The sequence below is a fragment of the Oryzias latipes genome, chromosome 24 (genome assembly GCF_053564925.1).
Source record: "Oryzias latipes strain Hd-rR chromosome 24, Olatipes_Hd-rR_3.1".
NCBI lineage: Eukaryota > Metazoa > Chordata > Actinopteri > Beloniformes > Adrianichthyidae > Oryzias > Oryzias latipes.
Genome location: NC_136260.1, coordinates 5,907,590 through 5,935,558, shown reverse-complemented (window position 1 = coordinate 5,935,558; position 27,969 = coordinate 5,907,590). Strand labels below are relative to the sequence as shown.

Genomic DNA, 27,969 nt, shown 5'->3' with positions numbered 1-27,969 from the left:
TTTCAAGCTGACTTTGCCTTGGTTGGGTAGTTAAAGGGATATTGTGGGAGACTATGTAGTGGCCTGCATTTTAAGGCAATTTGAACATGTGCCAACTACTTATCTTTCTTTTTTTTTGAAGCGCTAAATATGACTTTGCCCATTTTCCAAAGTATCACATTTAATAAATTTAAACATTTTATAAAGATTGTTAATGAATCCACTGTGTTCTTAGGATGAAAAATATATGTATTTACATAAGTTCATCAAATGAAAAATTGTTCAAAGCCAACCCATTGTGGTCTATATTGGCCATTCTTGTAAGCATCATTGCACATCAGGTTTTTGAAGAGACTTCTGGGATATTTCTAGGGCACTTGATTTTCTGACTGTAGATTTGGACACCTCGACCACGAGCCAGTTTAGCTCGTGTGAGCCAGTTTAACTCGTGCTGGTTTGCGGCGCCTTCCGTCCGTGAAACCCGGGTTCGACTCCAGGCTGCTCCCTGTTCCCTTCTCTACCTCTGCCGGTTCCAAGCCCGGTTAGAGAAGGTTGCGTCAGGAAGGGCATCCGGCGTAAAACATTGCCAAATTTACCATGCGACTTGTTCGCTGTGGCGACCCCTGATGGGAGAAGCCGAAAGTGAAAGAAGAAGATTTGGACACCTCGACAAAATGATGTATGCCCCATATATCGCACGAAGTAGTGAGAGAATTAAGATACAACAAAGTTCATGAGCTTATGTAGCATCAAGCCTTCTACATATGCTTTATATGAATATGGCGTAATCTTTGAAAGAGGGGCAACACTGAGACAAACAAACTTGATTGCTATTAAGAAATAGTCCCTGTAAAGTCGTTTAAGGGCTGAGTGAGGATTTAACTCAACAATACTTCAACCATCTCATTAAATGTGAATATTAGGTTCTATGATGAGGGTCGTAAAAATGTGGCCACATGACGGTAGATCGGATACAGAATTTAAATAAGAGTTTTTGAGGGGGTTTCCTTTTGTTGTGACTTAGGCTTCTTCGGACAAACTGAACTACAAAACAAATATACTTTAAATAAAAGCCCACTTCATTGTGCTACCCTGGGTTTATCTGTTGAACTAGCTTAACTTGTTAACTTTGATTTTAAACCCGCCTTAGACTGGACGTTAGTCTTACATCTTGGTTGCATTGGAATCCCAGACAAACTGAACCCAAAAGATTTGGAAATAAAACAAGGAAATGAAATATCTTGATTTTACTAAAACACAACAATGGTAGATTTTATGGCCCCGACTCACTTTATTTAAGTAGCCCTGTTTCTTTAAACTGTGGTAATTTGAGTAAACAGAGCATCGTCGACATATGGTTAAACCTGCCTTAAATTTCAAAAAAGGGTAAGAGTGGACTTTCCAAAAAGATGCCTACTGAGGGAACAGCAACCGTTTGAGCTTACTTCAAACATCACAGCTATGCAGTACGACAAACAACAGCCAGGAGGGCCATGTAACAGAAAAATGCATAAAGCGTGGGGCTCTGGGTGCTCCTATTCAAGATTGTGCTTTGACTTTGTGGTGGGGGTTCTTTTCAGGGCATGACAGTTGATTAAACATGAACATATTAATCATAACAAACAACTGTGCATCATCATTTTTGCATCTCTGGATGATTTGTCACAGAAAAGATGTCTTTGTCAGTCTCCTTTAGTTCCTGCTTGTCTGGTATGAATCCTTAAAATGTCCTAAGGTTGGTATTGAATAGAGCTTGTACGTAGTGTTTTCTAATGGTGAAACTTAGAAAATACAGCTTTAAGTATAACGTTTATTCTAACATATTATGAACTGGCCAGTTGCATATATTTAAAGGAGCTCAGTTAAAGCTGTAAACAGTGTTGGGCACCAATGAGCCCAAACACTCATTTTATCACCCAGTCAACCTCCTGAAGCTAGGAGGCAAAAACAATGCTTTAATGATAACAACAGGAGTTGAATACTGCTTCCACTTAAATAATAATAGATTTTAAATTTGTTTTATTTTTGAAAGTCAGCATTTAATTAACGTGACAGGTCTATTATAACAAATTATTTTCATAAATACATGCGTCAATTAATTTTCCAATTCAGCAGAAGCCACTGTTTACACTTTCCATCCCAACATCATTGACATAACAGTAAATGACACAAACGTGTTTGGCTTGAATTTTAAAGCTTGTGTCAGCAGCAGAGGTTGTGTTTTTTGACTTTTTTTTGCTATCCATACACTTGTTATTGTGGCGAGGGTGCCATGAGGACACAGCTTGAGCAGTACATCTGGGTTTACCAACTTGCTTTGGCCCCTATCTTCTGGTGGAGTCAAGTCTGCCGTTGTAACCCTAAATAGGAATCTCAGTATGGCACTTTATGAAGTCCCACTCGTGACGACTCACAGTGACATCCTCCACTCAGGTCAAAGCTCGTATTCACAGTGGAGTTTCATACAGAATGATCAACCAAACGTCATGTGCTGGCCTCCAAAGATCTCCCCACTTGGAAAGCTTTGCGCTGTTGACATGGAGTCACCTCGCCAACAGCAACCATGTTGTGTGTACTAGCTGTGCATAATCGGGTCATTTTTGATTGGATAAATATTAATCTTACAAATGGCACTCCTCCTGTTCATCCACAATAAATAAATCTAGAATTCTGAGAAAAAGATTGATGTTGATATCATTTCATGGTCCAGACAGAAGTCTTTCTCCCAGCTAAACATGGTTGATGGCCAGGATCATGCAGTTGAAGTTTTACGTTAAATGCAGTGAAGTGGACGATAAATACAAGTAAAATAATAAAAAGTGCTTACAGTTGATTTGTTTTTGTGTAAAATATTAAGAAAAGTACTAGACGGAAGGGCTCATTGTGTACCAAATGGCAAAAAAGGCAATTTGGGATGAAGAGGGCTGAGCGTGGGGTGTGAACCAGATTTGATTTCAGCTGAAAGACATGAATGGTAGCAATTGGTTAAACGTTGGTGGAGATCTTGTATTTTGGGGCCATGTTGTTGTGGAACCAGATGAAGCTAAAAATAACACCCATGGTTTTGGGGATCCGCTCGTTATAGGCGAATAGCATGGCCTCGTGCAGCGGGATCTTGACCACCTCGATAAACTCCCCCTCGTGCGGCTCGCCGCCCCCGGCACTCACACAGTTGTCATCGGAGACTTCGGCGTAAAACATGGTCTGTTTGGAGCCTGTTACACCCACGCCTGACCTGCAGGGGTGCAAAAAGAATGTGGAGTGCTGTGATTTACACAAACCTGGGAAAGTTGCCTTTACATTTGACATAAAAAACAGATACTGTGTATTGTTTATAGAGCGTTTTCAACCTCTCCCAGCATGCCTTCTGTCTTCATCACCACTCAAGTCACCTTTTACCAAAACACAGGTGGTTTTTAAGTGTGTTTCTATTGTACACAACACAAATGTCAACCTCAATAAAGACAAATATTGCATGCCTCAGGGTAATAAACATATTTACTGATTTTCATACATTTTCCTAAAAGCAAACTTGATATTTTCCATAGCTACAAGTGCCATAAATAGTATTAACATTTAAAACTTCATTCACCCGTAGGAGTGCTACAGCTTTTTGGGTTGTCCGGGCCTGTGAAGGGTCATAGAGAACCGACTGTGTCTTTAAGGGGGAGTGCAAGCGTGTCTCACAGTTAAAAAAGGAACGTAGGATTGTTGTGTGTGTGGCAAATGTGTGGTGAAGTGTCTGCAAAGCTAATGTAAGTTGTACTGAGCTGCTGCGAACGCGGGGTGGCTTTTGCCTTTGAGTTTTGTGGGAAAAGCCCTTTGAATGATTTGTAATGTCAGCTTCCTGAAGGACATAACATGCATCTTCATCCCATTTCTCTTTAAAAGGCCCTTCATGTGGGGGGGGGTCTAATTTCTGCAAAGCCTTTTGCCATAACTTGGACAAACGTTTTTTGGTTTTGTATCAACAGTTCTCAAGTGTTTGGCTGTGTTGGTAAATGTTTTAAAGGTCTGATTTTCTCTTGTTTGGATGAAACCGGGTCAAATTAGTCACAACTTAACAAGTTGAGCTTTAGGATCATACAGCTTCCATAACTGCAGTTCTAGTAGTCTGGGGCCTTCTTGAGCCTTCATCACTTTACAATTTGCTCCAATAATTTACCCTTAAACATGTTATGTGGGAATCTTGATATCCATCCTTTAAGTACAACCCCACTGTCTTTATTTAGGGTTTTTGTTTTCAAAATGTTACATAATAAATCCACCGTAAACCTGAAAATGTGCAAAAACAAACTCAATTCTAAGTCTTTTTTTATCTGCAAAAATCACAAAAACTTGTGTTTTGGTGTTGTAGAACAAAGATCAAAAGAGCAAAGATGAGGACAAAAAATGTGTAAAGTACAAAAAAAGCATGAACCTCTACTGCACAATATACAGTGTTCCACAGATTTATTGTATGACAATTTTTGTATTTTATATTTTATTGTATTTTTAAAACTTTAACGTCAAATTTGAAGGAAAACTAAACAAATGGCGAGTCTGTGTCGTTCCTCCGTCATTGTTCATGTGACTGGCAAACCCTCCGGTGCGTGCAGAAACTACTAAGGGTTAATACGAATTTAGGAAACTAAATTTAAGCACAGACTTCCAAATCCTATTGTGATACAATCAAAATCTGCAATCTCTGCACATTAACTCAGGGTGATGCATGATCTGAGGGCAATACGGGACTCCACTCTGATCTGCAAAATACAGAAGATTTCGCTTCAACTGTTGACAGAAAACCGTGTCGTGTTACTTGAAGCGGCGTCACCCTCAGGCTGCTGCACGTCACCTTGCTACATGAAGGGTTTCTGTCAGAAACACCCTCATAGGTGTCATGAGGGTTACCTGTCAGCACAATGGATGGGGCCCACACAAAACAATGGCCAATATCAGACAATATCAGCAGCGCCGCAGGAGATGAGCCAGGCCAATCGAGAAGCACACTTATGAGAGTCGGTGGTGGTCATCCAGCAGCTGCTGCCTGCGGTTCATTCAGCTGCTCCCTCAAGCTCCAGGTAGCTAATAACAAGCTGACAGAGATAAATGTCTTTCCTGAAGCTTTTTCTAGCTTAAAGTAAAAAAATAAAATAGAAAAGCATTCAATGAGATTAAGATAGAAAGTAGATTTTTATTCTCTTTTTGTCATATTTTCTCCTTCCCAAGAACAAAGCAGAGATGTTACTCGGTGCACCAGCATTGTGGGGTTATTTAAACTCAGACTAAATGTTTCATCGAAGCTCCTGTTCGTTTACTCCTCCTTAAAGAAATAGTTTCAAAAGCTACATTTTACTTTTAGGATCTGCAACTTAAGGCAACCAAGCAATTTGGCCTTGGATTTTATTCCTACGTTTTGCTTTTACTTTTCAAGCAGAAAAAAGTAAAAGGGTCAGATTATTTTGACTGACTCCATAGTTTTTACACAGAGAAAGCACAGTATGCAAGTTAGATCGACTCAAAAGTACCAATTGTTTAGGACCGTGAGGCCAAGGACCAAGGTTGTGTCGGAATTCCCACCCTGACCCCTAACTACTAAAAAACGATATAGTGCTGCACTTTGTAGAGCCCTGAATTTTAAAAACCATGCTCACTGCTATTTCTTTTTTTTAAACAGCTGATATGACGTTCATCAATTTCACAAAGTTAAAATCTAATAAATATGACCGTTGGCCACAAGTATTTACGAGTCCTCTCTTTTCTGTAGATAAAAATGTTGAATGTTTATTAAAAAAATACATTTAAATACATATTTTTGGCAAAAATTGTTCCGACGCAATGCATTGTGGTCTATATTTGCAAATCTCGTGAGCATCGATGCACACTGGGTTTTTACAGAGACTTCTGGGAAATTTCTAGGGCACTGGATTTTGGAATTGTGGATTCAGACGGCACTACAATGGCGAAGGCACTATTTAGTGCACTATGTAGGGGTTAGGGTGGGAAATCGGACAAAGCCTTAGTGAAACTAAACCGTCAGAGGGAGGTTTGACAACAATACCCAGAATGTCTAGAGGGGCAAAGACACAGTGGGGATGAAGGGAAGTTTTTTAGTAAATTGTCTTGGTCTTCATGCTTTCTTGTCTCAGCAATGATCAGCCTTTACAGAGACCAACATGACAAAAATCAAACTTTAATGACAAGAACCCTCAACATTATTCAATTGTAACACCAAATACAAAACAATACTCTCACTTTTTCTGCAACATTATGTTGCAATAAGTGGCATTTTACTCCACCAGGCTGCTGACTACAGAACCAATAATGCTCCAACAATCCATCATGTGGTGCAGCTTTGTAGTTTACGTTTGGACAGATTTTTTAGCACTAAAAGTCCATGCAGGTTGTTAAATCCAATGCCGATTTAAAATGTCAGCAAACATGACGGTAAAAGATCCAGATCGAGAACATAATCCTTTCACATCGACAGCTGATAAACAAGTGTAGCCATTTTTGGGGGCCTTTACCTCTTAAATGACTTGGGGATGAGTTGGGATTGACATGTGACTTTGTATCCATCTGACAAAGCAAGTGTGAGTTTTGAGGGTGAGTTTTTGGGCCAACAAACAGCCATCTTGGTAGAAGTTTCACAGGAAACAGCTGTTTTAACCCAGTTTTCTGTCTTAAGGTAGCCATATTAGCAGGCTAAACCAACCAACAGATGAGCCTGTGTGGTCACCCTTCAGTTCACAGCAGGCCGAGGGTCAGAAGAGCATCTTATGCCTCTTTGAGTCAGGCACCATGTTCAACAAGATATTTTTTACCCATGTCTTGAAAGGAGGAATGTTTTGTTTTCATGACCTTGTATCTCTATAATGATAGCAACTCAGTTCAGCTGGGCTGTTTCCATAGTAACATCATAAAAGTGGTAACATTTGGACTTTTTGTATTCAGCCTAGCAACTAGAAGGATGTGTCAAACACAAAAGCCCCAAAATAAAAGTCAACGTGTAAACATTTATCAGCAGGATCCAAACTTCCAGGCTTACCTGTAAGAAGTAATCCTCTTCAGCTTGGAAGCCGGCACATCGTAGCCACACTCCTCCAGCACCTCCTGCCGGGCGATCTCCTCTAGCGAGAGGCCGGGTTTGTCAACCAGGCCAGCACAGAGTTCATAGGTGACCCCTGCGGAGAACGGGGGGCCCTGAGAGGAGCTCTCGCCCTCCTGAGACTCGGCGGCGGTGGCGGCCTCGGCAGCTTCGGCTGCCCCTCCCTCTTCAGTCTTCTCGTTTGGCTGCTTCTTGGCCTTCTCCCATTCACACATGTATACAGCTGGAAGAGGACAATCGGCGAAAAGTGCGTAAACACACAGATCGGTAATAAGACGGATGTCTAAACAGATCTCCTGCTTTCTTATGCTGCACTCACACATCCAAGTCACTTCTAAGCGTCTGTCTGACCAAATACGAACTCGTGTTTGGGAGGAGCTACTGCTAACCCTTATTTTATAGACTCATTGCTACATTCTGAAAGAGATGGATGATGTTGAGAGATCAGATCTATTTAATTTAAAGAGTTCTACAAAGCATCAGTGATCACGTCATCGTGACATCATCCAAAGATTCTCCCAGCACGGTGAGTTTCACCGTCTACTGCAGGAGCTGCAGCTGAATGACGGCTGCTTTCAGCAGTACTTCCGTCTCTCTGTGTCCCAGTTTGATGATTCGCTGTCCCGAATCAGTCCGAGGAGGGAAAAAATGAAAACACAATTGGAAGAACTTTTTATTATTGTCTTAATACAAATAAAAAAAAGTATCATAAAGTTTGGAAGGATCAGCTTTTACTGCATGTTGCTGATCCCATCATAAACACATCACAAAGCTGAGATCCTCATTGGTTGACGTGACAGATAGTCACTAAAGTTCAGATATTTGAACTCTGAAAAAACGAACTTGAGAATATATGACGAGCTGCTGAGCTAGAGCAGTGGTTTTCAACCTTTTTTGAGCCAAGGCACACTATCCTTGACAGAAATCCCGCGGCACACCAGCATCCAAGTAATTAAAGAAGGAGAAACTCATAGTCTGTATTGATCTGCAATCTTACATGCGTTTTTGTGATAATTGTGGCAGAAAAAAGCTGGAAGTTGCAGCTGTTTTTTCTAAATGTTGTAATAAAAGTTTGTTTTCCGTAATAATTTTCAACTAAATTATTTGAAATTTTACCCTGGTAGTTGTTTTTTCCTCCAGTTTATTAACATGGAATTGTATGTAACCTCGCAAAAAAACAAACATATTCTTCCTAAATAGTGATTTATTTTTTTTATATTTATTTCAACGTTGGTGCAAAAGCAACTGTAATTTTTGAACAATATGATCACAATATGTTTGATACATTTTTCACAAAAAAACTAACATATTTATGTTTTCTGTAGCTACAAAAAAAGTGAACATGTTGAAGTTTTATTAGTTTTTCTCTTGTCTTAATCAAAGATGAAGTCTTTGAAAACTTTAACAAAACATTTTTTTTATTTCTTTTTAGATGATTACATTGTTTCAATTTAGTTTAATTGTGTCTGTTGGCCACTTCACCTTAATCCTGTTTCTTAAATGTTGTTATTACTTCTTCTTAAATTTAACATCTAAAATTATCCAGACAATAATAGAAAAGTGTTTCAGTTAGAAAGATGACTTGGATCAAACTCTGGGATGTTTGGCTGTTAATAAACACAAACCTTTAAGGAGAACTAAACTGTTGACCTCTGATTCCATCAAGAAGATGTAAAAACTGTTTGTGTGTTCGTTGTGGTTTCAAGACGTTTAACAGGGAAGACTTACTTTACGCTGAGATGCTGTCACTTTAACCCGATGTATCATGGGAGATGTAGTCCAAAAACTCACGCCGATGCCAGACAGACTGGTGTCTCTGAGCTTCATTGTTTTGTTCACTTGTTCCACGGTCTGACACCGGATTCTATGGAAAGCTACACCGCTGAAGACGAGCTTTAGCTGGTATTTTGTTGGAACTGAGAGACTTTATGAGCTAAATCAGAACAAGGAAGTGAAGACTTTAACCACTTCTGATTGGTCAGACTGATGATGTATGATTAGGCCTTCCAAGAATAATTGACAGAGACGGTTAAAGACAGTTAAAGGGGCGGGACGGGAAGGAAGGAGCCGAAGCTGTGGCTGAATCGGGGTACCATCATTCTTAAAGTGTCTTTAATAGAATCAAATAAACACAAAGAAAAAAGTATTTTTGATCTTTCATATTCCTAACTACTCTGTGTTTTATCAGGGCCTGTTTGGATGAACAAAGAGCTGATTTCCTGGAGATGATAAATGTTTTTAGATCAGTGAAAATGGGTAATTTCCCACGGCACACCTGACCATATCTCATGGCAGACTTGTGAGCCGCGTCACACCGGTTGAAAAACACTGCTCTAGAGAATCGTGCCCGACACTCACACCACACTGTACATTGATTTAACATTGACACTGGTTCCCTCCCGAATTAGCATTTGGTTTGAACGCAGCATAAGGGTAGAAAGAGGCCATACCAGGACGAAACTGCTTGACGAGGACAAAACAATGTGAGGTGGTGTTGAAGATCAGCACTGATACACTGCAGAAAGTGGGAAAAAAAAGGTTTAGGTAGAGGTTTCAGTGAACACTGTGATCAGAAAACAATGGAACAGAGGCATTCTTACAGCTTTCATTCTATTCCTCTCATGTTAAAGGAACAAAACCCATTCAGGCTTAATTACTCTTTATCTACCCTCTCTATGCCCTTATCTTGTAATCATTATCCAATAAGACTGCAGTGTCTTACCAAATTTATCTCAAGCGTTTCCTTTGTAATCGTCTAAAAATAAAACAGGAAAAAAATATGTTTTTCTAATTTAGGAGCCAAAATCTAGAGTTCAGGAGGTCACATAGCTGATGAGCATTCCCTCGGCAGGAAGTACAACCAGAAGGAAGGTCAGAGGGGGCTGCAGACGGTCCTCGGCTGGTGTGTGAGTGGCAGACGGTGGAGACTGGAGACCCGGCTTTGTGTTGGGAAAGCGGATATGTCTGCGGCGGCAGGAAGCCCTGCCCCGTCTTTCCCATGACCACAGCTGCAGCTCCCATCACTTCACCTCAACGTGCACTCTCAACTGTTCGTTTAGCATGTTCAGAAACAGGTAGCATTGGTCGCGACATTGGGATGTAATAATGGAGGGTTTAGTATCCCACAGTTGAGTCATAGTTCATAAAGTTTTAGAAACCAAAGCTCCAGAAGTTAGTCCAACCGTTACATTCACTAAGATTAATTACTTTTAGTTTCCATCCAACAGGGACCTTATTTATGGTGCTGCACCAACAATATATTGAGATATAGAAAACATTTTCATGGTCAGAGGGCGCTTTAGACCAAAGGGAAACACTCTGACGTCCGGTTTGAGGAAAACCTTTTCTCATGGTGGAACAAAGCCGTTATTGGTTACTGTAAAAACTAACAGCTTTAGGATTATACATCAGTAAAGATGTATTCAATCTACAAATGCACTGTTGAAAAATGTCAATGCATATGGATATTGTGCACGGAAGGACACTGGAAGTTTGGCTTTATCCCTTAAAAAGTAGCTTACCCTCCAAAGTGCAGTCATTTAAAAAAGAAAAAGCGAAATATTGTCAATTGAGAGGTAATTTTATGTTTGAATCATGCAGAGTAAAAACTATTTTAAAATGGAGATGGGCATCTGTTTTTGGAACTAAACTTTGAGATTATTTGAATAAAGATCTTAAATGAGTTAATACTGTAATTAAAATTTGGGTCACAGTAAAATGTCAAATAATTGGTTGATACTATTGAAGTTTCATTATGTATTAGCAAGCATGTATGCCCTTGTGTATGTGTATATGTACAGTATGTATGTGTATATATAAATATGTATTTGGTTAATTATTTGGCTTTTATGTTTGTGGCATATTTATCATCCTGATAATTCCGTTTTGTTTCTGGATGAATTTTATCCTTGTGAAGCTTCAGCCCGGTCCTCTTTGGCTAATGTTAATTATTCTTTAAAAGTAGAAAAAAGGTTAGATTTGAAGAATTAAGGATAGTTCCAAAGCAGCATATGGTTTTTAAAAGTCCTCTGGACTTTTAAGTTGAAGACATTTTGACTTCATTCCAAGAGGCTCTCACCTCAATTCTGATTAAAATGTTTAAATTTGTCAGTTTGGTTTAGAATTTTAAAAGCCTCAAGGATTAGAGGCCAGACATCTTAGACTCTAACACTGCAGATGTCATCACAGAAGAATGAATTCAGTGATTTAAAGTGTTATGAAGAGCTAAGTTGTCTGGTTAGCATGTTATTTATGGTTACCTGAATAATTGCTCATATGTTGCGTTATTCTACTAGACTCCTCTGATGTTTCATGAAGCTAAATAAGCATCAGTGTGTTACTGTAGGGAAGCGTGCAGATATTCATGATGGTTCAGGATAAATGTCTGTTCTTGTTCCAGTATTTTGTTAAAAACATTCTCCTAAAAGTGTGACTTATACTTCAGTACGATTTAATATGTGATTTTTTTCTTCATTATAATGCTTTTTTGTACATTTTTCTAAATTTGAAAGTTGAAGGAAATGCTTCAATTTAATCTAGGTTGACAGATTTCAGGGATCTGCGATGCTTCTATTTAGGTTTGACAGAAGTAAAATCATTTGTTTACACCGTACGTGAATGTTTAGTAGTTCCAAGTTTGCATGTTTGCAGAGTATAAAATTAAACTCGTTTGTTTCTAAAATTCTAGTTTGATCATGTGTATTGTTTTTCAGCAAGTCAACTATCTAATGCTTGAGTCCTGATTTAAAAAAAGAAAACTATTTTCCCCATTGATTCACCATCTTGTTTCCCTAACACATACTGAGTAGATCACTTTTACTCGTTTGTTTCATCGGATCTACACATTTTTGAAATATTCTCTGATTACACACACGAGGGGGAAGTGGTTGCGAAACCTTCTAATACCAATAATCTGAGCGCAGCACTGCTACAAATCGAAGTCAAAGAGGGACGGATGATAAAAGCCTCTGGTGGAGGAGTTTCACTTGAGTTCAGCAAGTATGGACAGGATGCTGGACAGGCACGACTTAGATCCTGTGGAGAATTTACACTACAAGTGGCACGTGGAGGCTTCGGGCATGGGAGCTGTCTCTGCGGCAGGTCCAGGACTTGCACAGCTCTTACACAACATTTTTGTTCTTCTTCTGTTTCCCGCTGGCGGGCGGGAAAGAAAAAAAAAAAGACAGTCCTAATGGTTAAACCAGGAGAGGTTAAAAAGGCTCTAATACTTAACTTACACTGAAATTTTACAGATGGAAAAACAGCAGACATGTCAAGACAAAAATGTTGGTTGATGCTTGAATTTTAAGGAAAGAGGAGTTAGAGGAGTGGATGAACATTTGGATTATCACAGATAATTTTGGTCAAACAATCAGAGTTAACGCATATATCTATTGATCAGGACAATTTGATTTTGCTTTGATTTGTTCCACTAAAAAGCGATGACAAGTTCTTATAAAACCAAAAAAGGCTGCATGACATCTATTATATTGGTTGAGTAAGGTATCTATATTTGGTCAAAGTCTAAGCCTTAGTCACCCGTACAGGTGCTGTGGGTTTTTGGGTTGTCTGGGCCCATTGAGAGTCATGGAAAGGAGTGGCTGCTTCTTATGGTGGAGCACAGGCGTGTCTTGCAGTTCCCTAGATGTTTGTACGGTCCCAGACCAGGAAAGGCCGCTCTCTGATCCATCTTTGGAGGTGGTCTCGGTTCATTTCTAATCTGACTGAGCTTCGGTTCACTCTGAGATTCCTCAGTCTGAATACAATCCGTCCTCTGAGCGGAACAACTGAACCAAAACGGCCACCGTAGCCGACGTAAACGGAGTAGAAATGAAGCAACAGATGAATGATTGTCGAGTTATCAAACAGAAGAAAAGTCCAACCGTTTACTCGTTTATTTTAACACCGCTAAAAACACTTCATACATGCTTTTCTGTGTCTCGTTACGCGCCTGGCGCTGCTGTGACGTCTCCCTAAAAGCTAACTTGTAGTTTCCTTAACAGAATTCTCTTCAGCAACTCATTGAAATGTGATCGGATGAATGCAAGTTCATCAAAACAGCTTTTAAGTAATAAGTAAAAAGTGTTGTTCCCAACGTTCAAAACTGGTAAAACTGATAAAGTTAACTATCCTGCTAAGAATTGTAAAGCACAGCACGTCCGTCTTTCTCTTGTTGTCCATGCCCAAGCATTTGGGCTGTCTTGATTGAAAAACGATCCCTGAAGATTGCATCTCATGCATTACATGATCACAGACAGATAAATCAAGGCCAGGACCTCAGAAGACCAGATTCATCCTCTTTTTCCGAGCTCTGAGATTCAAATACCCCCCGGACAAGCTGCTTGGATTGCTAAATCTCTTGGGACATGAGCATGCTTGTTTGAGGGATTCTTCCTGGCTGACTTCCACAGATATGTGCTACTCACACAGGGAGCTGGTTTTGGTTTTTATACAAAATCTGCAGACATTTGATCTTAACGTATAAATGAAAGTGAAAATTTGAGGGTTTACCTGTCATGGGTTCTCATGAAGTCCCAGGTCTTCTTTGTGCCATTCTGTAAAGAAGAAGACGGCGTTTTAAATCATTGAGGCATTTCAAAATGTCATTTTCTTATTTTGTTTACATTTCCTGCGAGAACAGAAAAGCTGTGGATACACTTTTTTCTCCATTGTGTTTTTATTGTACATAGATAAATCATCCCACGGCTAACTTTCCCCGTCTTGAGCTTGCAGGGAGGGGTTTCCGATGACTAAATGCTAAAGCACGTCTCCCTGTCATTCAACTTAAGTGACATAAGCTACTGTAATGTTTTAATGCCCTGTGGTCACACATCATCACATCAAAAGCTGAACACTCCCTTCAGTAAATTTCCAAAGAGCTGCTCTCAAACTTGACGTCTGCTCAAACACAAAGACATCAAAGTCAAGCTACGAGTTCAGAAAATTGAAGTCCAGCTTTGCCGTGCTGAGAAGGTTGCAGGTCTTGAACATTTCTCAAGATCCTGTAAAAGGACCTAAAACGACAGCTTGAAGGGGTCAGGCCAAAAAGGGCAAGTATGATTAACGTGAACTTGAAGGCACAAGAGTTCCTCACCCACTTGAGCGGTTTTCACACAAACTGCATATTTCTTGCTACCTGACACCACAAGCTCCCATCGCTTGACAAGCCCTTATTTATTGGACCAACACCAAGTCAGAGAGAGAGCACGCAGCTTATAATTGTTGCTGCGAGGCACGAAGGTGAAAGTGAGGCCAAACAATGAAGAGAACAAGTTTGCTCTTGTTGCCGTAGCAACAGATGAGCTGCCCTCATTCAACAAGTTTGTGAAGGAACCGATTCTTCCTACTGCAGTTAAAAAGCTTTTTTTCAAACAAAGAATGACAACTTGCAAGTGCTAAAGTCGTAGAACACAAAGACATGAGTTCATTAAATTTTATTGCAAGGAGGTTTGAACCGTGAAAATAATTTAATTTTGTAGCAATTTTGTGTTGCTACAATGTAAAGTTTACAATTTTTCTTGGAAACCAACATTTTGATCTATTTTTGTTTATGAGAGACAAAACAGGTAAATGGTGTCTCACTATACAGCAGTTTTTTTCTTAACCTGCATTAAGGCCCGTGGCACTTCACAATCGGTCATCCTCAAACACATTTTCACACACTAACGCCAACCTGTGACCACCATCAGTGTATTGCTCAAGGACACTTCCAAAAGAGGGGCAGGCAAGGAGGGAACCAAACCTGCGATCTTCCAACTAAAAGTCAACCACTCTACCTCTGCACCACAACCACCCTTTATATAATTACATTTGGGCCAACTCCTAGCAAATCATCTGTACTCAACCCAGTGCAGGAACGCGCTGACCACGACTGAACTTAAAATGCTCCATTCAGCACAGCCGTACAGTAGGTGGTAGTGTTTACTTCGTCTGTTAGCTGTGTGTCATGTCTTCACCAACAAGGGATTATGTATGTTTGTCTGGTCTTTTTGTCGTAACTCCAGGCAGGATAGGCTCCCTTATACATATATACAATTTTGTAATCCAAACTTCCAGGTGGTCTATGGGTCAGTTGTCGTCACCGGGTGGCCATCCATAGCAAACTCAGACAAGTTTGGTTTTTACAGCACAACCGTACCATACTGGAGTCCGGACAACGGTGCAGTGGTCCACCTCTGGAACTGAATAAAGCTCCTATCCCCGAAAAGTGAATGAGTGATCGCAGCAACCAATCGAATCTCTAAAAGGGGGAAAGATTCTAAAGTCTGCTGAAAGTATGGCCTAAAAGCCACATGGCTGTTTCAACTCAACTGTTGTTGGGATAGTTTTAAAGTTTCGGAGCGGTTTAAATCAACGTGCATTCAATAGGTCTTGTAAACTCACGGATACCCGAAGATAAAGTATCCTGTTAGTACAAGATAGGCCTGCACAATATACCGCAAATTTATCGTTATCGCAATATCCAGCTCTGCAATATGCATATCGCAAAAGACGGCGAATATCGCAATAAATCGCAAACCCAAAATGTGTTAAAACAATCTTCTAGCAGCTTGAAGCATTTAACGAATCAAATAAATCCCTTTATGCTTTGACCAATCAGATGGACGCCTTCCCATTGTTGACCAATCAGATGGAGGCCTATTATGTTAACCCTGGTCCTGAAGAGCCTCAACCCTGCCTGTTTTCCAGCTCTCCTTAACCAGCTTGCTGTTGATTGGCTGACTCAAGTGATTTCACATCCTGATTGACTGAACACACCTGATTTTGGTTATCATTATCGAGCAGTCTAGGTAGAATTGGAAAACAGACAGGGTTGAGGCTCTTGAGGACCAGGGTTAGCCACCCTGACGTTTGTCCCCCATGTCGATGAGGGTCATTTGGAGTATAATTTTTAAACTGTTGCAATGAAATGGGAATGATGTTTTTGTTTATTTTTCTATTTGTTTATTTACCGCAAATTTATCGTTATCGCAATATTGATCACTAATATCGCATATCGCAAGTTTTCCTCATATCGTGCAGCCCTAGTACAAGATGTTTCTTTTTCTCTCTCAAAAGACAACTTCCTTTTTGTTATTTTAACTTGTGCGAACACAGACTGTTTGGCCAAAGTAGGTCAGTGCTGTTTCCTGGTTACCTCAGAAATTCAAAAGTATGTCCCTGAGGAGTAACAACCATAGTTGTGTTTGAATGCCTTCACTACTTAGTGTAGAGCTTTCCTCGGTGACAGGAAATAACAAATGCTCTGAACTACTGTCTGTCACTCTTCTAACATTTACGCAATTAATATACTCCCAACGAATTCTGATGTGCTGTTAGCGCAAAGCTGCTTTTCTCCATTGGAATCATGTTATTTGTGTAAACACGTTACTACTGTAAAGTGTTGCATATCAGCGTTAGCAAGCTAGGAATTTAACCAAGTTAACCTGGGAATCATAATAAGCTGCCGAGAAAGTTTGAAAAACGAATTTTAATTGTGAATTTTTATTTTTGCAACCCATATCAATAAGCAACAGACATGAAAAAAAATGCATGGTTGCCTTAGATATATCACCATAGATACACCTTTGAGTCAAATTGCAGCTCCCAAAGTCTTATGACATTTTTAAAGGCAAGACATAACTTTTTTTTATTTGTCCGTTTCGATCCTTGTGAAAATCTGATCCTGTCTTGAATGTAAGTTGTGATCCGAGGTTCTACACATACTAAGCATATTTAAAAGACCAATATTTAAAAGACCAAACAGTCAGTGAGTTTATGCAGCTGCAGAAGCCTTTGTCTTTGTGAAAACACTGTTGACCATTAGGTCACTGGCTGTAGCGTCCTGCTGCTTTTGTTGAGGCTGAAGAAATTAGAGACTGAAGCTGAAACCAGGAAAAAAGAAGGTGGAGAGCACATGGCGAGATTTAGGAGTGCTATTGTATTTGAGGATGGTAGTTGATTTTTTTCTTCCCCTTCCTGCAGCAGCTGCCAGCTTTATGGTGCATTCACCACAGGAGGTGAGCACATGAATGTGCGATAGCTATCATTTTAAGCACTTAAATGATTGAGACCATACACTTCTCCCTGTAGAATCTGCCCACTCCAGAGGCCATTGTTTCTGATCCTCAAAGCAAGTGGGACCACATTGATTTCCAGATTTCTCCTACATCCCTCTTTCTTCCCAGGTCTCTGTGGCTTAATCCCTCCGTCATAGTCCATGTATACCATCATTCTCCATCTCCCCTGGGTTGCTCAAACTACGCCCAGCCCCTTCCTCTCAGCAAGTGGCCCAGTTAATGAGGGGATACCCTCCATCTGCAAGCGGTGACAGGACGTTCCAGAGACATAGAAAGTGGCAACACGTTCATGTAGAGCAGGTTGATCTAAAACCGGACAAAGCTGCTGGAAATACACGCCGTTATTCTTGTTCACACATCTTCTTCATTTTCTTTCGAGGAGAAGATAGACTGTCTGCGGAGTTGTTTTTAATCATCTTAGTCTAGACCAGTGTTTTTCAACCTTTTTTGAGCCACGGCACACTTTAACCTTGACAAAAATCCCGCGGCACACCAGCATCCCAAAAAAAAAAAAAAAAAGCAGAAACTCATAGTCTGTTTTGATCTACAGCCCCCCCCCCCCCCCCCGGCAATCTGACGTGCATTTTTGTGATAATTGTGGCAGAAAAAGCAGGAAGTTGCAGATGTTTTTTCTAAAAGATGTAATAAAAGTTAAGTTACATACAAACTGTATGTCCGTTGTGGTTTCAATCCGTGTAACAAGGACGACTCATGTACCCTGAGGCGCTGTCCCAATGCATCATGGGAGATGTAGTGTAAATACGGCGAGAAAACGGCAGAAAGACTTGCGTCTCTGAGCTTCATGGTTTTGTTCACTTGTTCCACGGTCTGATACCAGATTCTGTGGAAAGCTACACCGCTAAAGACGAGCTTTAGCTGGTGTTTTTGTGGGAAATGAGTGAGTTATGAGCTAAATTGGAACAAGGAAGTGAAGACTTTTAACACTTCTGATTGGTCAGACTGAGGACATGTGATTAAGCCTTCAAGAATGATTGGTGGAGTCGTGGAGACAGTAAAAGCTGCGGGACTTTTCCTTACACAGTTATAGCTGCAGCTAAATCGCGCTGCCGTCATTCTTATCAAAATGTCTTTAATAGAATCAATTAAACACAAAGAAAAAAGTATTTTATGATCTTTTATATTCCTAACTACTCAGTGTTTTATCAGGACCTGTTTGGATGAACAAAAAGCTGATTTCCTGGAGATGGTTTTTTAGATCAGTTAATTAGGGCAATTTTCCACGGCACACTTGACCATCTTCCACGGCACACTAGTGTGCCGCGGCACACTGGTTGAAAAACACTGGTCTAGAAGACAGTTGGTGACAATGACTTAAAGATCTCCATTGCTCTTTAAAACAATATTGCAAAATGCATCAACAATGCTGAGCAAATTAAAGACCCTTTAAAGCAAATATTTACCTGCATGTTCCATCCATCATATCACTACATTAAGGGGTAGCATACCGAACATGCAAATGGAAAATAATGGGGGAAAAAAGGCATGTCAACAGACCAACCAACAGCTGTATAGTAAAGTGTTTAGTCATCTGCGTATTTACTGATAGTTTAAAACCAGCTCAGTGGCCTTTTGGTTAGTGTCCACCCTGTAACTGGAAGGTCGTGGGTTCAAACCCAGGCCGAGTCATACCAAAGACTTTAAAAATGGGACCCAATGCCTCCCTGCTTGACACTCAGCATTAAGGGGTTGGATTGGGGGGTTAAGCCACCAAATGGTTCTCGAGCGCGGCTGTGTCTGCAGCTCACCGCTCCCCAGGGGAGGGGTCAAATGCGGAAAACACCTAGGTGTGTGACAGATAGTGGGACTTTTCTTTTCTTGCTTTAAAAGGTTGATAAATGAAGTTAAAAAAAATCTGTAACCAAATGACAAGCAGCTCTGGTGTTAATGAAATATTTATAATTCTAATGAAGGCAAATGCCCGAGCAAGGATACTTTAAGACCCAATCTGGTAAAAATTGTGTTAGTAGTGTTTTAGGACTGGATATCTACATCAAAATAAAACAACTGCAATTGTCAAGTTCATGATTTAATAAATTCTCCTTCAAATTTTGATTTCAAACACAACTTAAAAAAAGGTCAAACGTTCCCCAATACACTCTGATTTTCCTACATTTTTTTCAAGATGTACCAATCAACTTAAGAAATTATATCTTAAATAGGTTAGATATACGGATTTTTTTAAAATTATTTTTATGTTTCTTTCCTTTGTTTGTTTTTGCTTGAAATAAACAAATCAACCAGTTGGGACCACTAGAAGCCTTACAGATTCATTCTCGTTTTTTTGCCACTCATTTTATTTTGAAAATCTCCCAAACTGGGTCCATTTACATGTACACCAAATATCTGATCACTACTTGATTTTCAGAATGACTAGACATTGTGTTTTGACATCCTTGATCCAAAAATAGCAGATTTAATTTTTTAAAAAAAGAGTCAAATATCAGCACGTAGTTCCTGGTCCACATTTAAACAAATTGTTTCCATTTCCCCATGAATGCATGGGTTTTCTCCCAGGACTCTGGTTTCCTCCCACCGTCCAAAAACATGCTTCATAGGTTCATTGGTTACTCTAAATTGTCCCTAGGTGTGAATGTGAGTGGTCTTGGGTGTGTGATTGTGGCCCTGTGACAGACTGGCAAACTGTCCAGGATGTCCCCAGCCTTTGCCCACAAGTAAGATAGGCTCCAGCAGCCCTGTGACCCCAAAAGGGACAAAACGGGTTTAGAAGATGAAGGAATGAATGAATGAATGAATGAATGAATGAATGAATGAATGAATGAATGAATGAATGAATGAATGTTTTCATTTTGGTATCCAAGGAAGCTGTTGTTTACAATCAGCAGTAAGATATCCAGATATATTAGTTCCTACTTTAGCAAAGCCAATGCTACAACCTGGTTGCCACCATATTTTTGTGACCAGATAAGGTAGTGTTGTTGAGGAAGAAGAAAAAGTACTTTTGCAGCACTTTCCTGGTGAATTCAGTCATGACGAATCCTACATGCCTTAACCTGAATGCTGCTTTCACAAGTGAAAGGGCTTCAGGATTCATTTTTGCAGGGCACGCACATTTACACGAGAGGATCTGGAGAATGTAATTACACCGAGAGGCATGTAGCAGTCAGATCGTCAGCCGTTTCCTCATGTCTGCTGCGATTTTGAGGTTACAGGTTTGAACTCCTTTAGAAAACTCTGCACTGCATGTTTACTGCATCTCACTGCAGACTTTTGCATTTGAGATTATATTTGAACGACTGGCTTGTTTTTTTTCCCCTCCTTGCATGTCTTGGGTGGCTGTAACACCAGATCCACAGTTGCTCTGGTGAAGCTGCCTTCGCTGCATCTGAAGGAGCTGGTGGGTGGAGAAGAGGTGTAGCCTGAATTGGAATCAATGTCAAATGTCCTCAGGCGTAGAAAATGTAGGCCAACTTTACCATAATACTGTAAAGCATGGAAAGTAAGGAGATGAGTGTGGTTCAGAAACGTGTTCATTTTTTATTATAAAGTGATTTTCCATTTTTTTATTTTAGACGTTTTTTTTATGAAAACATTGAAAAGACTTTTGACATATTTTTTAAACACAAGAAAACGAATTAGAGGAACAGGAAGTAAGAGTCATTTATCAAATCACATATTTTCTGCTAAAACATCTGTATGTTTATCAATGTCATGATGAATAACTTTCCTTTTCAATCGATTCCTGTTTCCCCCGTGCGTCTTTGTTACGTCCCTCGGTTTTCTAATGGGATTGATCTCACTTGACATGCACTCAGATAAAACATCATCAAGATCATTAGTTTTAATAAATAAAGAAATCACATTTTGTGGTTTGTGTGTCATGTTTGACGCCGTTTGGTCAGCATCGTCCTTCATCACTGGTGCGTTGGAGTTGTTCTAAGTGGCACAGAGATCCACTTTTTTGTTCTCCTACTTTTCAGCCGATATCTTCAGAGCTCCATCTTTGAGTTTTCTGAAAGGATCTTAAGTTTGAGATCATGTGACCAATAGAGGCCACAAAGCCGGACTTTAGTGAGATAATTCGGTTGCCTCGGATAGTAAATGGAAGCACCAGACCTTCATTTAGAGCTTCAAGATTAAGGGTGCTCCTTTGGAGTTGATTAACAGGTACACTTTCAGGAAAAAACCAAGTGATCCCAAAATGTTACAAAAAAATAATAAATATAAATTCCATCCCCTATGAGGTCCAAATAAAGAAGCACTTGGTAAATGGTGTATACTCATAGACCTTTACAGTACCATTCACACCCACATATACACACTGATCTTCCCATCAGAGGTTGACCGCTCTACCTCTCGTTGTTACAGTTTTTCCAACTAAAACCTTTTTTGTCTTTACTGTATTTTCTACATTACAAAAACAGTGCAGAAAACTCCAAGTCGTAAAGTTCTGATTAGGGTTGTGCCGATGGACGATATCATCGTCCATCGTGATGGGTGACTGACATCCCGATGGAGAGACCACCATCGTGATGCCATGCCCCCGCCACGTTGCGCGTCGACACCATAAGCCGCGGTTACATGTACAAAGTATCTTGATGGAATCAATGGTCGGATTAGAATCCAACCGTGTACATGGGCCCAGAAAAATGTTTTCAGAATATAAAAACGTTCACTAAGGTCACACTTTCCGTCGGAATAAATCATTCGCACATGCGCAGTAGGGTTTGAAAACCGGAAGGTTATAAATTCCGCCGAGCGGCTTTTTTTCCCCAAACTTTATTGAATGTAACAATTCAATACAAAACAATGTTAAACAGCGCCGAGCGGCTATATACATTGACATGTCAGCTCGGTAAAATACGAGATGATCTTCTAAACGTGCTTTTAATAATGTTACGGTTATTATGAAACACCTGTTCGCTCATCATTTGAATTTTAATCCGTGTGGTCAGTGCTTTTTCTGAACGGAGCCAGGATTAGCAGTATGCTAACACGGGCTAACAACATTAGCTTTGGGTGGTGCTGCTTGCTGGCTGCACGTAAACATGTAAGAATAACATCAGACTTTATTTAGTCGGGACATGACTGGAAACACAAATCCGCGTGATTGTTTGAATGTTTTCTAAGGACTGAGCGACATTTCTGCTTTGAAGCTCAAACCGCTGTGTGTGCTGACGATCCGAGCTGTGCTCAGACACACACTTTTAGACCCGGTTCTGAGTTTGGTTGCTTGTACCCCTAGAGCTGCGGGACGGATCACAGTCTTAAATCTCCCACACATAGCGCTCATGTAACAAAGCACCCCCCCCCCTTCCCTCAAACACAAAGCTGGAAGTCCGCGCTCCGCCAGTCCACTTCACTAGTGAAGTACGGGAGCGGACTACTTCTTTTCTATTTTGTTGTTAAAGTATTTTTTGTTAAAGTCACTTCCCTCAGTTTATACTGGATCATCGCGGATTAGTCATTAGTTGGGAAATAAAATGAAAAAAGCAAAAAAACGAATAGCAGTTATATAAGAACGAAAAATGTAAAAATACCCCCCCCCCCCCCCCCCCCCCCGACGATGTCATCGTCCATCCCGATGGTTGACAGCAAACATCGTCAACGGCCAATCTAAGGGACATCGCCCAACCCTAGTTCTGATCCAAAGAAAAGATGTCTACCAAACTATGAGGTGATAAATAAGAGATAATAGAAGCGGAACAGAAACTATTGGATCTTTTTATTCAGATCAACGTTTTCATCAAATGGGTCACTTAAGTAAAGAGCCACGCTAAACTAATTCCCTTTATTACACCCATGCAGTCCTTTCTATATTGAACGCACATGAAAGGGTATGAATCAACAAGCTGATTATGAAGCATTTATGCAATTTTAGGATTATAATGACGCTTCATTAAAGGGGTTGCTGCTGAAAGCTTATTAAGGTAAATAGCTGTAGATGAATAATTCAGGCCATTATGATTTTTTTTTTTTTTTAAAAAGCCAATTATTTAGCAGTCAACGGCAACTTGTGATTCAGCGTTCGGCGACAGAAGCGAGGATTTTCCGGAGTCAACGATGGGCACGAGACAAAGCGCTGATGATGCAGAGAGCCTAAACCATGTCGCATTATCCACTTCAGGAGTCGGAGCGTCACCGAGTGACCAGCAGCTGCTGTGGAGGAGAGGCTCCTTCAAAGTAAAACGCTCCTTTTGTTGCTTTTTCTGCTCCTTTTGTTTCTGTTCAGGCTTAAAATAGGATTCCTAACTGAGATCTATTCCACTTTTTCACTGGATTACACTAAATGCAGCACAAAAAAAAAAGAGACCGAATGACTATAATGTTGTATTGATGACAGTTAATGCAAATTGAATTGTATTCTTAAGGGTCTCATGATAAAATATGTTTAAATCCTAAATAATGTACTAGGGCTGTAACAAGTAACCGAATGCTTGGATACATGTACGAATATTTATAATCTATTAGACTGTAAAACTACACCTCGTCATGTTATGCCGTCAATATGCAACGACCAGCTGGTTTCCGTGGATTGGAGGGGCTGTATGGTGTCAATTCAGCGCCTAATGTATTGCGAATCAAAACCCCAAATCAATGAAATGTTGGAAACCTTATAGGTTATACATTAATGTACTTCTTGAAAAAAACATTTTTATAATCCTAGTGACAATTCACGGGCAATTATTCCCAGATTTGACATGACTGATCCTGACACTGTCGTAAAAATCCGTAAAAGTCCTGAAATGAGCCGGAAACCCCGCTGGCATTGAGCTAGCTAGCATGGCTAGCACAGGAGAACATTGTTTACAATGAATGGCGATAGTTTTTCCTGCAACATCTTACTTTCTAACATCTTTTTTCACTAGCAGCTACTGGTGGAGCTCATCTGACTGCGCTGGCGTCCTCTGGTTACATAAAGTACATGTTTGATCGTTTAATAAAGTAAAAGATTTGAAAAACTCACCTACTAAACTGGTATGTTGACGTAAGACTTGGATTTATTCGGTAACCAATGAGCTACTGATTGTCTGGGATGTCCCGCCTCCCCTCCCCTTGACTGACATGACGCTGATTTTTCGACAGGTTTTAGTTCATCCACAAAAAATAAAAGCCCGACTCAAAAATATAAAAGCGCAACTCGAAACGACGATTTCATAATGGTTAGAAAATAAATCGGCAGCTGAGAAATATGATTGTGCTTCGGGTTATAGCTTTTGGTTGCAAATTGTGGGTTTTGGTTCTCAATTTATGCATTTTGATTCGCGGATTTGGGGTTTTGTTTCGAGGTTTTACGGTTTTGATGCGCAATACATTAGGCCAGGGGTGGGCAAACTACGGCCCGGGGGCCACATGCGGCCCGACAAACCTTTCAATCTGGCCCGCCACACTAAAATCAAATATATTGATAGCTCTTATTGATTTATTTTCCCTGTAATTCTGGTGTCTCCCCATAGATGACCCTTCACAAATAAAATAACTATTGTTTAGGTGAAGAAACTTATCATGCTTTGGTGTTGTGTTGGAAGATTTGTTGTTTTTTTAATGTTTCGTTTAGCTAATCATTCCAACAGCTCATAAATACATCATTTTTTTCTAATTTTGCTTCTTTCCGTGAAGGACATCAAGCCATTGCTGCAACTGGCATTAAAAGTGAGAACAAAAGTCACAGATTTAAGATAAAAACACCAAAATGTTTGGTTTTAAAATATACATAATCATTTTCAATCAGGCTGCATGGTGGAGCAGTAGTTAGCGCTATTGCCTCACAGCAAGAAGGCCTCCGGTTCAAGTCCCAGCGAGTCCCAGTGAAAAACTACATCAATGGGGGACCTTTCTGTGTGGAGTTTGCATGTTCTCCCCGTGCATGCGTTGGTTCTCTCCGGGGTCTCCGGCTTCCTCCCACTGTCCAAAAACATGCTTCATAGGTTAAACTCTAAATTGTCCCTAGGTGTGAGTGTGAGAGTGAATGGGTGTGTGTTTGTGGACATTCTACCCTGCGACAGACTGGCGAACTGTCCAGGTTGTCCCCTGCCTTCGCCCACAAGTGGACGGGATAGGCTCCGGCAGCCCCGTGACCCCGAAAGGGAAAAACGGTTAAGAAAATGAATGAATTTTCAATCAGAGATGAAACGTTTTTGTTCAGATTCCATAATATTTCTTTCTCTGGGGAGGTGGATTGCCAAATCCCGCCACGCATCCATTCCTGGTCCGGCCCTTCTATCAAATTTTAGAACCCTTTGTGGCCCACGAGTCAAAAGGTTTGCCCACCCCTGCATTAGGCGCTGAATTGACACCATAGGGCTGGTGCTCAGATCGCAGGATTTTAGAGGAAACTCAGAAATGCGGATCAAAATACCGCTTTGGTGTTGCTTATAGTGAGGAACTAACATAAGAACACACTCAAAAGCTGAGAAAGAGTTGATTTTGCATTATATAGGTCCTTCAAATGTGTTTATAACTGAAAATGCTACAAGGACATGTTAAAAACACAATTTTCTTTGGAGTGTGTCTTTAGAGTAAAAATAAATATTACTACAAATGCAGAACAGCTTTAAATCCAATAACTAAATAAAACTAAAATATGCAGGATCATTTAGCTATGGCAGTTAAATTAACGTCTTTACATGACAAATAAACACTGGTAAGAGTCAAAAAGCTATATTTAAATTACGCTGTATTGTTTTAGTGATAATGTTATTAATGCATTTCATCACTAAAGTGTTTATTTCTACATTTATACATTTAAAAATCCCCATAGCTGATTTGGTTTCCATGGTGAGACGCAGGAGACACATTTTAAATAAATGATGGAGCTGCAGCTAAAAGTCGTCCTGTGGATGTATGCATCAAATAAATTAATCAAAATGGGCTAAAGTGGTTTTACCAAACTAAAAGATGACAGATATTCCTGACTGTTTGGGAAGTTTGTGTGTGCATCTTTAATATGCATTTAAATGTATTTGTTCTCTGTGTCTTTCTTTAGTTTGGGACTAAATTGTGTCTCAAAGATTCCTTTTTGGTTTTATTATTATGGCTGACCAAAATGAATTTAAAAGAAAAGTTGGAATTAGCTAGATTTTTTGGTATTTTTGTTTTTCAAAGACAAACCTTAGTAATAAATCTTGAAATGGTAAAAAGTCTGAGTGTTTCGTCACCTTTAAAGACCCACTATGATGAAAAATGGTGTTTTTGGAGTTTTGATCATTTCCTTTTAACATTTTTCTGATGATGTAGGACATGTATTTAAAAAATTGCATTTCCGAGTATTTCCTCATTCTGTGAATTAGGAGCAGACGGGAAAAAAGCAGTTTGAAAAAGCTTGTAGCAGTGATTACGGTCAGTGATCTACAAGCTTCCTGCTCTGCTCCATTCTGATCATCCACTGTCAGACCAATAGATCCCTGAACGTTTTTGTTTTCCTCGTCTGAGCTGGAATCTGGATCTAAACTGTATGGCTGGATAGCTCTGATATTAGTTTTATTAAACCACTAATGTTGTGTTGGAGCTGTGAGGGGCTGTAAGCTAGTGGGGGAGCATGTAATCAAAGGGATCATAGGAAATGAGGTGAAGCTTACTCCGCACCAGCAGTCCTAACCACAACTGATTTTCTGATGAACCCTTGCCGCTCTGCAGAAACTATGTCCTAGAAAATGACAGGTTTTTGGCCGAAATGGCATCGTCATAAATAAAAGACCACTTTGAAAGTAAACCACCAACAGATTTCAGACGTTTTTCATGTGACCCACATTTTCCCTCATTCCACAAAAGCATGTTCTTTACAAGCATGGCCTTATTTAAAAATGATTTCCTAACGTTTATCTAAAATATATTTTATATTAGTAAGTGTATTTTAAATATGTATAATAACTACAAGAAAAATGGTACCAAAAACCCAATTTAGTCACTTTTAAGTGTAAAGTTTACATGTGTTTTTGCAGCTTGTGCTGAAAGCAGAACATCAATGTCAACAAACACATCACTAATGATGGGAAGGTGAACCGTAAAGCTGATGTTTCAGGCGGGTTTCAGCTGTTGACGCTCTGGACCTGAACCGGGGAGAGCCTTTCTGTCCCTCGAAGGGCGCCAGAGTCCCACAGAGGTCTTCAAACTGAAGCAAAGCGGCTAGAAGAACCTACATCCTAGCATCTCTTCTGCTAGCTTAGCTTCGCGCCCTACAGTTCCCACAGACGCACGCGCCGCCGCTGAGCCGCCGCGAGGCCCACCCCGCCGTCAGCAGCCGGCTCTCCTCTGCATGGCGCGAGCCACGCAGGTCGCCGCTGTGGACGTCCGTGTTTAAGGTCAGCCCAGCCTCCACGACAGGAAGCTAACAGCACCATGGACGAGGGAGGGGGGTGTGAGGGGGTTGCTAGCTTCCAGCTTTCAGCAGATGTGTGACCTCGCGGACAGCTCACCTGGTTGTAATGGACCCGGAACGGCTTCAGGTAGTCGGACTGTGTGCACGGAACCACTTCGACGTTGTTGATCTCTTCCATAGTTTCCAGCTCGAACTCGACCGGAGGCTCGGAGATGCTCGTCTGTCCCCACACACTGGAGCGACGTCTACGGAAGCCGAGAGGCGACCTGACAAACAGACGCGACAACAGGAATTCAGGGAGGCTGAAACCAACAAACAAAAACTTAAAATGAAAGATCTAAACAACTACATTGAGAAACAAGATAGTTTGTATGCGCCAACATCTATTATAACCTGATTAAAAATAGTGCAAAAACATCTAAAAATAATATTCAATAAACTTCAGCTGCTGAACAATCCGAGTGATTAATGGATAACTGCTATGTATTTTTCTGGTATTTCATACTGTAAAATACACAACAAATATGCATACAGTTAATATTGTG

At 40.3% G+C, this 27,969-nt stretch overlaps 1 protein-coding gene across 1 annotated transcript; it reads right to left on the bottom strand.

Moving 5' to 3' along the window:
- Positions 1 to 104: 104 nt before the first annotated feature.
- nudt14 (nudix (nucleoside diphosphate linked moiety X)-type motif 14) lies at positions 105 to 27,713 on the bottom strand. The gene is made up of 5 exons (XM_023953149.2): positions 27,522 to 27,713; positions 13,580 to 13,623; positions 9,520 to 9,584; positions 7,010 to 7,292; positions 105 to 3,214 (listed from the first exon to the last, which is right to left on the bottom strand). The coding sequence occupies exons 1-5, from the start codon at positions 27,600 to 27,602 to the stop codon at positions 2,965 to 2,967; spliced, it is 723 nt and encodes a 240-aa protein (XP_023808917.1). The 5' UTR covers positions 27,603 to 27,713; the 3' UTR covers positions 105 to 2,964.
- Between the last annotated feature and the right edge of the window lie 256 nt (positions 27,714 to 27,969).